This window comes from Corylus avellana, chromosome 4, assembly GCF_965113065.1.
Source record: "Corylus avellana chromosome 4, dhCorAvel1.hap1.2, whole genome shotgun sequence".
Lineage (NCBI taxonomy): Eukaryota > Viridiplantae > Streptophyta > Magnoliopsida > Fagales > Betulaceae > Corylus > Corylus avellana.
This window is the reverse complement of record NC_142493.1, coordinates 22151759-22167245: the sequence shown is the minus strand read 5'-3', so window position 1 is coordinate 22167245 and position 15487 is coordinate 22151759. Positions and strand designations below refer to the sequence as shown.

Sequence of the window (15487 nt, the reverse complement as noted above, 5' to 3'; positions counted from 1 at the left end):
CGCTCAAAAATAAGTAAATATTGCACCACTTTTTTGTTTAAGCGAAATTGTGGTTTTTGATTAAATTCGTACTTTTTCAAATAAGCACCCTCTAATCAGCTTATCGAAATCACGGATTTTTCCAAGATTTTAAAATTTGAGTTTTTAAAATTGCAATCCCAAACACTCCAAAATTGCGATTTGGTTTTAAAACGCAAATTATTTCTCTTAAATCGCACTCTCAAACGGGCTCAAAATCTCTATACAAATCAATCTACTAGCATCTCAACCTACAAAGAATTAAATCAAAATTCCATTTATACCCCAAACACTACAAAGAATATAATTCCTTCTATTCTTCTTAAATTTACCTTTTGAAGTAAATTGAATCCTCACCTCCCATTTAATATGATGTATAAGCTTCTCTTTACCTAGTAAAAAAACACTATTCTCTATTTTACCTACTCATTTTTCTATACAAACTCCAACCGCTTATTTATTCCATTCTCTACTTTTCTTTAAATATTATTATTTAATCTATTTATTCTCTCTTTTTTCACTTTTCTCTCTCTCTTTCTCTCTCTTTCTCCCTCCGCCTCAACCCAAACCCCCCATGGCCAACCTCTGCAATTATTTATTCCCTCTCCTCACTCTTTCTCCCTCCACACCACCACCACCCAAGAAAACTTTCAATTTTGGAGCTTAAAAAACACTACCACAGAAGAAGGATTTGATACTAGAAGAAAGAAGAATTTGATACAGTCGGCCTATGGTGGATCTAAACCCCATCTGTGACGATGGGTTTTGGTGCTCATGTTGGGAAATTTTTGTTTGGATTTCGGATGAGTTTAGGTGTGGTTAATTTGAAAGTAGGAGCTGGATTTCAGATCTTTTGTTTGTTTTGGTGCTCATGATGGGCATGGCTTAGGTGCTTTCTCTGCAATGGATAGCTCTCTTACTTGCAAACCATATGGAATCGAAAGCTAATGCAACAAACATGAGAAAATCAAAAGCTTGGTCTTGAGGAATTGGGTCAGTCTCATGGGGTGTAGGTAAAGAAGAATGATTTGATACTAGAAGGAAATATGACAGGAGGGGTTATTCGGTGGGTTTGTACAAAAAACCAAGAATGCCTCGGTGAGCAAGAGGGAGAGAAGAGTGAGAGAAAAAGCACTACAAAAAAAAAATATATCATTTTCTGACGTGGCTACTGTACACGTTTTGTTGCCACGTCACTAATTTTCTGATGTGGCAATTTTGTCACGTTAGAAATTTTTTTTCTAATGCGTGAATAGTGTCACGTTAGAATTTTCTGACGTGTTTGTTTTACCACGTCAAAAAATTCTGACATGTTAAATATTGCAACTTCAGAAAATTTTTATGGATTTTAAAACTTAAAAAATTATATATTTTCTGACGGGTCAACATTTACCACGTCAGAGAATTTTGACGTGGTACATTGCCACGTCAAAAAATTATTTAATTATAATTAAAATATTTATGTATATTTTATTTTTTTACAAAAAATCCTGACGTGCCATGTGTGACACGTCAGGAATCCCCTCGAGACCCTCCCCCCCGCGCGCATACGTCCCATCTCCTCAATGTGCAGAGCGCCATGACTCAGCTTTTCTTTTTTTTTTTTTCTCTTGTTTTCTCCGGTTTTCTTTCTTTCTTCCGCCATAGCTAAAGCTCGATTAAGATTCTTTCTTCTTTTTTTTTTTCTCTTCTCCACCCGCCGGTCGTATATATACTCTCAAGCTCAGTAGTTTCTCTCTCACGAAGTCTCCGATCCTCCGCGCGCAGCTAAACCCGCCGGCCGTCTCTCCGCCATCGATCTCCGGCCGTCTTCCTCTCTCCCTCCATTTCTAGCTCCTACAAGAGCTCCTCACTATATATATATATATATATATATATATATATATATATATATATATATATACATGCATCCTTGTATTTATTTATTTGTTTGGTTTGGATTTGGTGTTTGTATGCAAGTTTGGGTGATTACGTGCTAATTTCGTGTAATACGTTTGAAAAGAAAATAATTATGACTCTGGTTTTGTGCAAGATGATTGATATATTTACATGAATTGATTCACTTTGTCATTCCTCCCTAGCTATATGCATTTCAATTTTTTGTAATATATATGGGTAATATATATGTATATATATGGCCGGGTATATATATATTATATATAACAATTTTACATGTATGTTATTATATATATCTTATTTAAATTTTTGCTTTGTTTGAGATAGTCGATCTTTATTGTTAATTTGTTAATTATTTAGGTAATTCTTGCTGTGTGTTATTGTAGTGCCCCATATTTTAAAAGTCTTATTTTAGATATGTTTATTTGATGATGATTAGGTAATGGCATTTATTCTTGAGGAATTTATTAGATTATATGATATTGATTCGAGATTATATCTGATTATTTTATTGGGTGATTTAAGAGAAATGATAATTGATGATCGATTTATAGAATTTGGAGTATGATTTTAATAGTTGGTGATTGATTAAATGAGGACAATAGACATTATTTTTAAAATGCGAGTTAACCTACAATACTTGCTCATAATCACCTTATCTTTCTCTTTTCTTTTATTATTATTATTTTTTTTACTATTTTTCCCCACATCTTTGCCGACCAACCCACCTAATTCTTATTTTTTTTCTTCTCATTTCCCCATTTTTCTTCACAGCAGCCCCACACCCACTTATTCTCCTACTTTGAATTATTGACTAATGCTTTGTACTATACTTTCTCTCTCTTTTCATGAGGCCCTACCCACTTTCTTTTCTTCCTTCTTTCTTCCTTTCTTATTTTACTACCAGCACACTAACCCCTCTCCTCCCCCACTTTCCCCAATGCCACTTATTACCACTCATTGCTCCTAACATTCTTCTTCCTTCCTTCTCTTACCACACGGTTTGGACTTTCCTTTTCATTTTCTTGACTTCACCTACTCTCATTTCTTATTACTTAACGGAGAAGAAGAAACAAGAAGATAGAGAGAGGGAGTTTTACGGATGTAAAAAGGAGAAGACAGAGGGAGAAAGAATGTTGCAATAGAGTGAGAGATGGACAGAGTAGCATGAGAAAAACAAAGCGGGTGAGATGCTGAGGGGGAGAAACAGAGATTTAAAGGATGACCAAGAGAGAAATTTGCAGAATAACAAAGATAGGTTCTTCAAAGGTAAAATTCTTCTTCCTTTAGCTATGGGTATTTGATTTTAAGTTGAGTAATAGGCCTTAGATGAGAACCTTTTTGATTTAATCATGATGATATTGGGTGGTTTCACTCTTGAGAATTTTGAATTAGTATTGGGAGTTGATTCTCTATTTTAATGGGTTAACTTCTCTAAAGGAGTAGACTGGAGTTAATTGATTTTCGTGAATTGTTATTAATTTAGTTGTGAATAAACAGAGTAGAACAACAAGATATTTTTTTTTTCAAGATAATTAATTAGCAGTTTAAAGACTGCTCATAGCTTCAGTCTAGAGGTAAGTAAATTCACTACTCCTTCTAAAAGTACTTCATGTCATGCTATTTATTCATTCTTTTATCAAACTGTAAATGATTATTTTATTTACCTGTCATGGAGATATGTTGCATGCATGAAAGATTTCTAAAAGAATTATTTAGAAAGTTTCTATTTCTTTAAATGATTTCTAAGCACAACAAGTTTATATTTGGAAAAGTTTCCATTATAAGAAAAGAAAGTTGAGAAATGATGATGATTATAAGAAAGAAGAATAATGATAAACCCTCCTACATGTTGCCCTAAGATACATCAAAAGAAGTACAAAGAAAAGTACAAGAAATGAGTTAAATGTTATGAAATGAGGGCACATGTATGGAGGAGAATATTTTTGGCCCCAAGATAAGTAAAGATGAGAGGAGTTCGGTACCGATACTCGGATGGAGGCGAAACCACTGAAGGAGGCTATGCCAGAAGGTGGTATTCCATCAACATGACCGTTGAGTGCACCAAGAAAAGAGTTAATTGACGGTCGGGCATGGCTGAGGCCATAGTTCAGTGCCATGGTCACAAGCCCGCAACCCTCGTACACAGGGGTAATAGTGTACATGGGCCCTAATATGAGAAAATGATAATATGATTTACAATGATGATATACTATGATGATTTATAACGATGATTTATTACGATGATCTATTACTAGATGTAATAGTATGTATATGTTACGGAAGATGCAACCGTACATACATGTATTATTATGGCTGGATGTATATTTATTTGTGAAAACGATTTTCAAAAACTGAGAACAATGAGTAAAACTATTTATGGTTGTGGATTTTACTTGCTGGGCCCCTTTTGGGCTCATTCAGTTTTATTTCTTGTTTTCAGGTAGAAATGACGCTGGAATAGGAGGCCGGAATGGGGATGGGAATAAGTATTAATTTTCAAAGTCTTTTCATATCAGTGATTGTAATAATATGATATTCCGCAACTAAAATTTAATGTTTTCTAATTTCGCTTGTAATAAAATCTCTTGAATAATGTTTTATACATTTATCATATCCTTTAAAATCAAGTACTTTGATAGACCTTATAGATCTTTGCAAGAACTTTTGTTGTAAAAGAAGAAAAGTGGCAAACTCAGCCTTAACGAGCTAGGGATGTTACAGTTATGATTGTTATTTGGTATGCACGTGGTATATATGAACAACCATGTGGTTTTGATCGGTTATATCCGGAAACTAGTAATTAACTTAGATTTATTTATTTAATTTGTTTAGTGATATATAATAATAAATGCATTTAAATTTAGACTTGTATATTGTTTAGGTTTTGCCCTATTAATACTTATAAATGTTATACGACCAAAAACTTTGACAATAGGAAAAAAAAAAAAATTTAAAAAAAACAACAAAAATAAATTGACTTCGTACCCTAGCTAGATTTATTTTATTTAACTAGGGCCCCCAACATCTAACAAATGCATATATATGAACTTTGGGGAAAAAAATGATAGAATCTGAATGTGAATGAAGAATGTTAACGGTTAAACAACATCAAATAATGTAAATTAGAAAGAAAAAAAATAAAATAAAAAAGTGCGTGAAGAAAACCCTAAACACTACGAGAAAAAAAAACATGAAAAAAACTAGCCTAGATAGATGATCATTATTGATGGTCCCCATTTGGAATAGTTGTTATTTTGTTTAAGTTTAAGAAATTTTCATGAGTAAAAAATAAATAAATTACCAACAACCTTAGCTAGTAATTAAGTTTGCATGTAAATTCCATTAAATATGTATGGGTTTATTGAATACTTTTAAGTCGCGTATATTTCTCTCTAATGTCTGTATACAACAATGGACAAGAGTTGGATGACAAAGCCTAGGAGTACGTAGGAATACAAAGACGGTTGTAGATTGTTCGTGGACTTCGCAGTTGGGAACTGCACAATACCTAATGGTAAGATTTACTGCCCGTGTAAGGTGTGTCGCCTTAACCAGTGCTATCCGCCAGGCGTTGTTCTCAACCACTTGATAGGGGGAAAAAGCATACTTCCTACATATAAGGACTGGATGTTTCATGGTGAGAAGCCTGTCCGGGACCATGTTGAACCATCTCCTTCGAATCATCCGGCCATAGATGAAGCAGGTGAAAGCAGTGATCAAGGTGAAAATATGCACGCTATCTTGCGTGATGTGTTCGGCATGCACGATGTCAGGGAAGACAACTGCGAGCCTCAAGTCGTTGTGCAGGGTGATGAAGAAATCGTAGTTGAAGAAGTGGATAAAGTTGATGCCTGAAAGTACCACGAGTTGCTTAAAGAGGCAAAGACACCGCTATATGATAGGGCCAAACATAGCAAGCTAAACACAACTATTTATCTGTACAACTTGAAGTGTGTTGGTGGAATTAGTAACAAGATATTCTCATCTCTCCTTGAGTTCATCAATCAATTGTTGCCTACGGATAATGAAGCTTTGCCGATTAATATTTATGAGGCAAAAAAATATCTAAGGGACATGGGACTCGGGTATGAGAAGATTTCAGTTTGTCGTAATGACTACTTGTTATTTTGGAAGGGCAACAAGGAGTTAGATTCATGTACAGTTTGTGGAAAATTTAAGTGGAAAGATGAAATTCATTTAGATGAGGACGGTCAACCCATATCGTCAAGTAAAAAACGCCCGGTGAAAGTGTTACGGTGGTTTCCACTCATACCAAGACTATAGAGGTTGTTTATGTCGCAGTATACATCACCCCATATGAAGTGGCATGCAGACAACCGTACAAAGGACGATAAATTGAGGCATCCGGCCGACAATGAAGCATGGAAGTCATTTGATCAGTTGTATCCAGAATTTGCAGCGGACAGCAAGAATGTAAGGCTTGGACTAATCTTAGATGGATTTAATCACTTTGGGAACCTTAGTACATCTCACAGCACTTGGCCCGAAATACTTGTGCCATACAACTTGCATCCTTGGATATGCATGAAACAAACGTCTTTCATAGTATCCCTGATTATCCCATGCCCGAGTTCACCTGGAATGGATATAGATGTTTACCTACATCCCTTAATTGAGGAATTGAAAGAATTATGGAATGTAGGAGTACGCACATTTAATGTTTCCACTAAAACACACTTTATGTTGTGAGCACAATTGATGTGGACAATTAATGATTTTTTGGTATTCGCAGATCTGTCAGGATGGCCTACCAGGGGAGCAAAGGCATGTCCTTGTTGTATGCAGTCAACAAGGTCTAGATGGTTAAAACACGGCCACAAATTGTGTTTTATGGGCCATAGGCAATACTTGCCCTTGGACCATCCGTGGAGGAAAAGAACAAAAGAAATTTTGACAATAACCAGGAACTACAATGTCCACCCGATGTGCTAAGTGGAGTTGAAATCCTAAGATAGTTAGAAGGGATGCCATTTGAGGATGAGGATGCCAGCAAGTCAAATTCAAACAGTAGTAAGAAATAGGGAGAGAAGCGGAAGAATAGTACTCCCAACAGCAGGCCACAAGGGACCAATCATGTATTATGGAAGAAGAAGAGTATTTTCTTTAAGTTGCCGTATTGGAAGGATAATTTACTACAGCACAATCTTGATGTGATGCACATAGAGAAGAATGTGATGGACAACATTCTTGGCACAATACTCAACATCAAAGGAAAAACAAATGACAACTACGATGCTCGCAAAGACTTGCAAGAGATGGGATTGAGACGTCTACTTCATCCATTACGAAGAATGGAAAAATCTATATGCCCCCACCTTGCCATACGATGTCCAATGAAGATAAAACCAGTTTCTTGAAAATGCTTTGGGATGTGAGGGTGCCCGATGGTTATGCCTCGAATATTTTCAAATGCGTACGACTCAAAGAACGTACGATGACGGGTTTGAAGAGTCATGACAATCACATACTGATACAACAACTTCTACCCATTGCTTTAAGTGGGTCACTGCCAAGTAACATGGTCAGACCTTTGGTTGAGATAGGAACATTCTTCAGGGGCATATGTTCAACTACTCTGACACTAGATGATTTGTACCGACTCCAGAGTGAAGTCTGTGTGACTTTGTGCAAGATCGAACATGTATTTTCCCCAAATTTTTTCACTAGCATGGTTCATGTTGTCGTGCATCTTATCCATGAATGCCAACTGGGTGGACCAGTGTAGTATAGGTGGATGTATCCGGCTAAGAGGTAAATTTTGATTGTTAAATTGTTATTATTATTATTTTTTCCCCACCACTAAAAGACAGTGAATCACTGCAATTGATTGATTGATTTTCATATGTAGGAGCCTAGGAGGTTCAAATCTAATGTGCGCAATAAAGCGGCTCCCGAGGGATGTATTGCGGAAGGCTACATAGCAACTGAGTTGGTGACATTCTGCTCGATGTATTTGGATAACGCACCGACGTTTCATAATAAGGCCCAAAGAAACCTTGATGGTTGTAAGGGGGCGGGAACATGAGTCATCCTCAACCGTATCACACTGGCACAGATTCATCAATATATATTGTTTAACTCTGACGAGTTCCTACCGCTACGGACGTGAGTCATGTCACTAGTACATGTCCTACCATTCCTTGTACAACCTTAATTTCTAATGCACTATAATGAATTTAATTTCTAATTGTAGGATGCACATGGAAACGCTTAGAGGGTAAACAGCGGACAATCAATTGGAAAGCCAACATTTCAAACAATTTGTCGATTGGTATCGTGACTACATAAGAATAATGTCTTCTTACCTGTTAAATGACGAATATATCTATTTCGCATACAAATCCTATACACCAATTTGACTTCTCACCCTCCATTGTACATAGGTCAATGGATTGGACGACTTACGTAGACAGGAGATGGGTGAGAAACTGGTAATGCACTGTAAAGGGCCAAAGGAAACAGCAGTCCAGTATAATAGATATGTGGTTAACGGGAAGTTGTTCCGCACTCTTGCAGTTAATATCGAAAAAAGGACTCAGAATAGCAGCATGTGTGTACCGAATACTGATGGCGAAACGTATTATGGGAAGTTAACCCAAATAATTGAGGTTGAGTACTACAATAGGACAAAGTATGTTATATTCAAGTGTGATTGGGGGGACAACACGAGGGACAGAGGGTACAAGGTTGACGAGTATGGCATAACGGGTGTCAATTTCAAAAACCTTATCCACACCGAAAAGAGGATTACGGATGAGCCATTTGTACTAACTTCACAAGTTGACCAAGTATTTTACATCGAAGATGAAAGGAACCCAGATTGGGATTTTACTGTAAAGACTAAACCTAAAAATGTGTATGATGTTAGTTAGGGTCAAGGGCCTGATGATTCTAGTGTCAGCTACCACGAGATTAAGCCCCTCCTCTTAAGTACCAATCATGATCATGTTAACTCATCTGATGATGTCAATTACGTCCGACCCGATTTATAACCAATCGAAGCATATGTCATTTAATGAAATTGGAGTACACTCTTATCTTTGAATTTTTTTTTTTTTTTTTTTGGTTAAAAAAAAAAAGAAATATCTACATTAATTTGTAATTGTTTTTTATGTTAACCATAAAATTTATATGTATGATGAGTAAACGATATATAATTAATTGAGTAACTAGTATATGTTTAAAATTTTAAATGTATGATTACTTTACATATGCTTGTACATATTTACTTATTTTAAATACTAATTCGGTTCGTAACGTATTTTGCAGGGAAATATGAGTTATAGGGGAAAGAGAAAAGCATAGAGGCAACCGACCGTGTGGTTGACATCTGGCGTCAGGCTCATCCCCTCGGGCCGATATGGAGCCAGAAGGGTATAGACTAGTACTTCCACATCATGTGAAAGGACAGACCCATGCGGGGCAGGACTTTGGCTTTGATGGTGATGTTCATGGAGATTCTCAGCATACTCTGCCAGAGCGGGACACATCCACACCTTTCACGTTTGACTTCACGACGTTGAGCGATATGGGAATCATTTCACATGGCCATTTTGAGCGGCACCCGTACCCCACCGGACCACAAGTGGATGAGAGTGATGAGACACAGCCCCCTGATAGCAATGTGGGTGATGAGGATGGTGCCGCGCAGGACACGCATCCCGATGATGCCTCTACACGCCCATTGGCGATGGACGAGGTTCGGACAATAAGTAAGTATATGTGCTAAAAAATTGTAATATTTTTTTTATTTTAATATGTAGTTAGTTTAAATATGTAATTAACTTGTTTAAATCTTTAATGTATTAGGTGTAGATCAAAATGGCACCACCCACTACCATGTTTTGAGTGTCAAGTCATGTCACAAGTTGTGGGAGATCCCCGATAGGTAGAGGATCGTGTGTGAGTATAACCCCGTATGGCAGCCTGTGGGACAAAGCGCTTCCAAATTTAGACGGATGACGGGAGTGTTTGTTAGGAGCAATAATTATGTAAGGATTGGCGATGAGTGGAAGAATGTACCAGAACGTAGGAAGGAAGATATCTGGGATGCCTTGATGGTATGTTATAATTAAATATTATTGTAGTTATGATAGTTATTTGTATATTCATATATTTATCTCAAATATATGTTGTATTGTTAATATAAATATACGCGTGAATTTATGCAGAAGCACTTCTATATCCCGCCTGAGTGCAATATTGCTGCCATAAAACGGGACGCTTTCCTTGATATGCGAAACAAGCATAAGACTTGAAGGTATGAATTTAAGCAGAGTCTTCACATTACATTGGACGATACTCCGGTGACAGTGAAGGCTAGGGTAGGGGAACAATTATCCACGTACAACAGAACAAACGTGGATATATTATTGGAGAAATTGTGTAGTAAAGAGAATCAAGTAAGTCACGTATTTTATTGGCTTAGGATCCTGATAAGAAAGGTACCTATTGCTTCATGATTGATTGTTTTATCATCTCCAGATAATGCGGAGAAGTTGGAGAATGATGAAGCTATTGACTTGGATTGAGCATTGTCTGTGAGTTTGTAGTTGGTAAACTTATTATATATTTTGTTCTTGTTTTGTTGATGTTTAACGTTACATGTAATTATGTCATTATTCATCGTAACATATATAATTTGGTTGTATATGATTGACATAGAAATTACATGTTTGTGATACATGTAATTATGTATATATGATAAATAGTAAGTATTTTTTTATGGATGTTTAATCAATACTTCGTTTAGGGTTTAATGTGCATGGTAGTTCGTTGCATCAGGTATTTTTAGTGGATGATTAACGTGGTAGTTCGTTCCATCAAGTATCGTTTCATGAATATATAATTCGTTAAATGTGTATTAGGTCAATTCCGAAATTGTACAATATTAAATATTGTTATTTGATGTTCTAACTATTGATGATGATAAGGTTTGCATGTTATTATTTCTATTATTGAACTTTAGTATTGTTTTTTGCTTATAACTAGTTTTGTTATGTTATTATTGCTCCTATACACATTGTATGAGATAAATATTGCATTGATGATGTTTGCTATTATTTCTAGCGGAAGCTTTTTTTTTTTTTTTTTTTTGAGAAAATATATTTTATTTCAATTATGAAACTTGCTCAGCCATTACACTATCGTGGATACAAGGGTGGTAACCCCCAACCCAAAGTTTGTTCATCATTTATCGCAACTGCTAATTTCGCTAACTTATGCGCCACACCATTGGCTGTGCGACTCACATGCATCACCTGCCAGTCCACCCCAAAGCAAATATTATTTTTAGCATCTTCTAGCACTAATCCATAGCTCACATTCAACAGTCCGTCCCTCTTCATATTATTAACCACTTCCAAAGCATCCCCCTCCAATATGACTTTCTGCAAACATAACCGGTGAATGACTACTGTGGCATACCAGAGTGCCATCGCCTCTGCAGCTGCCGAATCCACCATGTAGGGCCTGGAAGCACAGAGAGAGGCCCTGACACTGCCAACATGATCTCTAGCCACCACCCCAATGCCCATCCGATTTTCTTCCTTTGAGAGGGATGCATCCCAATTGAGCTTTATCAAGACTTCAGGTGGAGGCATCCACTGGACTGCAGCCCTTAAGGACTACAAGCTCCGTATATTGTGTTGTCGTCTTGCCTCTGCCTGTTCAAAAGCCCTTAATTTCTCCTTTGCTATCCGTAACACAGTGGCTGGGGATGTAAGTGACCCCCCAAACACAACTGCATTCCGTCGAAACCAGAGCTGTCTTGCTACCTCCGCAAACAAACGTATATCTTTCTCCTGCAGTCGGCCCAACAGACTCCTGAACAGGTCCAAAAACTCCCCATCATCACTCGTGTACTTCTGTAAAGCTCGAGGGCAGTCTAGCCAAACATCCCTAGCGGATTGACAACTCCATAATATGTGAGACAGAGATTCTGGATACAAACCATAGATTGGGCATAAGGGGTCCATTGTTATTTTCCTGCTCAGAAGCTTCTCTTTTGTAGGGAGGATACTATGACAAGCTTTCCACAGAAAAAGCTGTGTAACCTTTGGGCCCTTAATCTTCCATATTGCTCTCCAAAGATCACCATAACTCACCTCAGTGGAACAAGACCCCTGTTCTTTCTTAGAGATGGCCTTGGCTAGATGATAAGCGCTGCATACCGAGAACTCGCCATTTTTGGTTCCCCCCCAAACTAGTTTATCCAGTTGGGCTCCTGGACAAACACCCAGACTCGTTATTCATTCCACCTCCTCCTCAGTAAAGTTTTCTTTTAGCAGGTCACAGTTCCACCAATGGGTATTTGGGTCAAGCAATATGCTGACCAGAGCGTCCCTGGGGAGAGATCCGTTAGGAGAAAAAACCATACGTGAAAAAGGTGATGGTAGCCAACAGTCCTTCTAGATTCTCATTGACTTTCCATCCCCAATTCGCCACATTAAGCCTTCCTCTAATAATTGCTTTGCTTGCCATATACTATGCCACGCGTACCATGGCTTATTGCCCAGTCTGGATTCCAAAAAGGAGCTGTGAGGGAAGTACTTTTCCTGAAAAATTTGTGCTGCCAGGGAATTGGGAGCCTGAACAAAGTGCCAGCCTTGTTTTGCTAGCATTGCCCGATTGAACAGCTCTAGCTCACGAAAGCCCAGTCCGCCTTTGTCTTTCTGCTTGCTCATCTTCGTCCAACTCAGCCATGCAACACGAGAGAGGTTTTCTTTGTGCCCCCACCAAAACCTCAACATCATAAAATTAATACTCTAACATAGAGTTTTGGGGAGTTGAAAAATACTCATCGTGTATGTTGGCATGGCTTGAATTACAGCTTTGAGGAGAATCTCCTTCCCTGCCAAAGTCAGAAACTTCTCCTTCCAGCCTTGAAGTTTATCCCAAATCCTACCATGTATGCTTTTGAAAGACCGTATACAAGACCTCCCTATGAGAGCAGGTAAGCCTAAGTACTTCTCGTAACTATTTGTGGATCCAACTCTAGCCACATGCAGCAGGTGCTCACGTGTCTCTTGAAAGGTGTTTTTGCTAAAGAAGATAGAGGTTTTCTCCCTATTTAGCTTTTGCCCGGAGGCTCGTTCATATACATCAAGGAGCTCCTGGATTTTTAGCCATTCAACAATATTAGACTTACAAAAAAGCAGACTATCATCTACGAAAAACAGCTGAGTAAGGCGGGTTCCCCCTCTAGAAATAGCTACCCCTGTAATTGCTTTTGAAACCTCGGCATTTCTAAGCATGGAGCTTAAACCTTCGGCATAAAGGATAAAAAGGTAAGGTAAGAGAGGGTCACCTTGCCTAATACCCCTCGTAAGTACAATACGACCATGAGGTTGGCCGTTAATGAGAACAGAGTAAGAAACAGTGGTCACACATGTCATAATAAGCTCAATCCACCTAGGGGCAAAACCCATTTTTCTCATTACTTCCTCCAGAAATGACCATTCAACACGGTCATAAGCCTTGCTCATGTCCAATTTGAGAGCCATAAATCCTTCCTTTCCTTTAAGTCTTCCATTCATAGTATGTAAGGCCTCAAAAGCTACTAAAACATTGTCCGAGATAAGCCTCCCCGAGACAAAAGCACTTTGATTAGGAGAAATTATATGGGCCAACACCTTTTTGAGTCGATTAGCCAAAGTCTTTGCTATTAATTTGTACAAGACGTTGCACAAACTAATGGGTCTATAATCCGTCACACAAGCTGGATTTTTCTTCTTAGGTATAAGGGCAATATAAGTTTCATTTATGGCAGGGTCAAAAACACCTTCATTCAAAAAACCCAAAACAGCACAACATACCTCAGAGCCCACCATATTCCAGAAATTTTGAAAAAAATGGTAGCATACCCATCCAGTCCAGGGGACTTCAAGGGGGCCATCTGAGAAAGGGCTTCTTCCACATCACTTGCAACAAAAGGCTTGAGCAAAGCAAAATTCATCTCTTTCGTGATTTGGGCTTGCAAACCAGCTAGACAGTGGTCAATCCCAACTGTCCCTTCCGTGGAGTAAATGGTTTGGAAATATTGGGAAAAAGCTTGCTTAACCGCATCCGGGTTAGTCCTCTCACACCCATCTGCATCATGGATTTTTGAGATACGGTTTGTATGTCTTCTTTGAGTCGCCCAGGCATGAAAAAAACCTGTATTCCAGTCACCATTCATATACCAATTTTGTTTTGCCTGTTGTCTCCATTTGAGGTCCTCTTGCTTGAGAAGAATTTCAATCTCCTGTTGTAGGCTTTTAATCTCCTTTCTATTTTCTGGACCCTTACTAAGCTACAAGGTAGCTAGTTGGTTTGTCTTTTCCTTTAGTATTCGATCAATATGCACATACTTCTTCTTACTCCACCTACTCAGCACCTTGTTGCAGTAATCCAATTATTCCCTCACTGTGGTCAATCAGTTTGGGCCTAGTTGCTCCCCAGTCCACGCCTCATGCACCACATGTGTGTATTCTGCATCTAGTACCCATTTAGCCTCAAAATGAAATCTCCTCCTTCCACCTTGTCTCATTTCCCCGTGGCCACCAAACTGGATCAATAGGGGATTGTGGTCTGAGGACCGTGCCGCCAGAATCTGTACTTGGACATCACAAAAAGCTTCACACCATGCCGAGTTTGCCAAAGCACGATCAAGCCGTTCTTTCGTATAATTGTCATCCTCCCTGCCATTTGTCCATGTAAACTTTGGCCCTACAAACCCCAAGTCAATGAATTGACAGAATTCAATAGTATCACGAAACTCCACCATTTGTTTTTCACGACGAGAAGCCTCACCCCATTTTTTAGACCCATCAACAATCTCATCCTCCCTGCCAAACGAAATCATCAGGTTGTGATTTGACCGTTGCGTTTATGTACCGCCTCGAGTAGTTCTGAATTGTCACTTCACAATCCTCTCTCCATAAGAGGGCCAACCCTCTACTTTTTCCGACATAATCAATAGTAAACAAAATAGCAAAACCCAACTTCAATCGAGTCAGGTTCTTTTTATTCTGTAAACATTTTGTTTCCATAAGGAACAAAATTTTGGGTTTCTTTTCCTTTACAACTTGGCAAAGGTCTCGAACTGTCCAGGGGTTCCCAAGCCCCCGGCAGTTCCAACTAAGGAGAATCATGGCTCTAGGCGGGGCTGCATAGTAGCCTCTGCCATTGTATCTATAAGCAAGCTATGATTCCCTTCATTCATTCTCCCTTTCTTTTCCTTAGTCTCCATTCCACCTGCAGTCGCATCCTCCACAGCCTTAATGGGAATTAGTTGCAGAGTTGTGTCCGCAACCCTCCTCTTCCCAATGTTTTTATGATTCCCCTCCTGTTGGGCCAAACTTGGTTGTACCCCAACTCTATCCCATGACTCCTCCCATTTCCGCTTTAAACCCGAGCCCACCTTTCCATTCGGCCTCTCTATTGTTTCCCTCCATAGATGTATACCATAGGCCCGGTTTGGATAAGTTCCTCCCCTTGCGAGGGCTTTTATCTTTCGTAGAGATGGGCTTGGGGAGCCAACTGGGAAAGGCCCATGATCCACCAATTT

General features: G+C 38.5%; 1 protein-coding gene across 1 annotated transcript; it reads right to left on the bottom strand.

The window, feature by feature from the left end:
- Positions 1-14353: 14353 nt before the first annotated feature.
- LOC148586445 (uncharacterized) lies at positions 14354-14782 on the bottom strand. Its single transcript, XM_088515641.1, has one exon. It carries the CDS (start codon positions 14780-14782, stop codon positions 14354-14356), a length of 429 nt encoding a protein of 142 aa, XP_088371767.1.
- Positions 14783-15487: the final 705 nt, after the last annotated feature.

Coding starts and splice junctions, on each gene's coding strand:
- LOC148586445 (XM_088515641.1), bottom strand. CDS start 14,782: ATGATTTCGTTTGGCAGGGAGGATGAGATTGTTGATGGGTCTAAAAAA.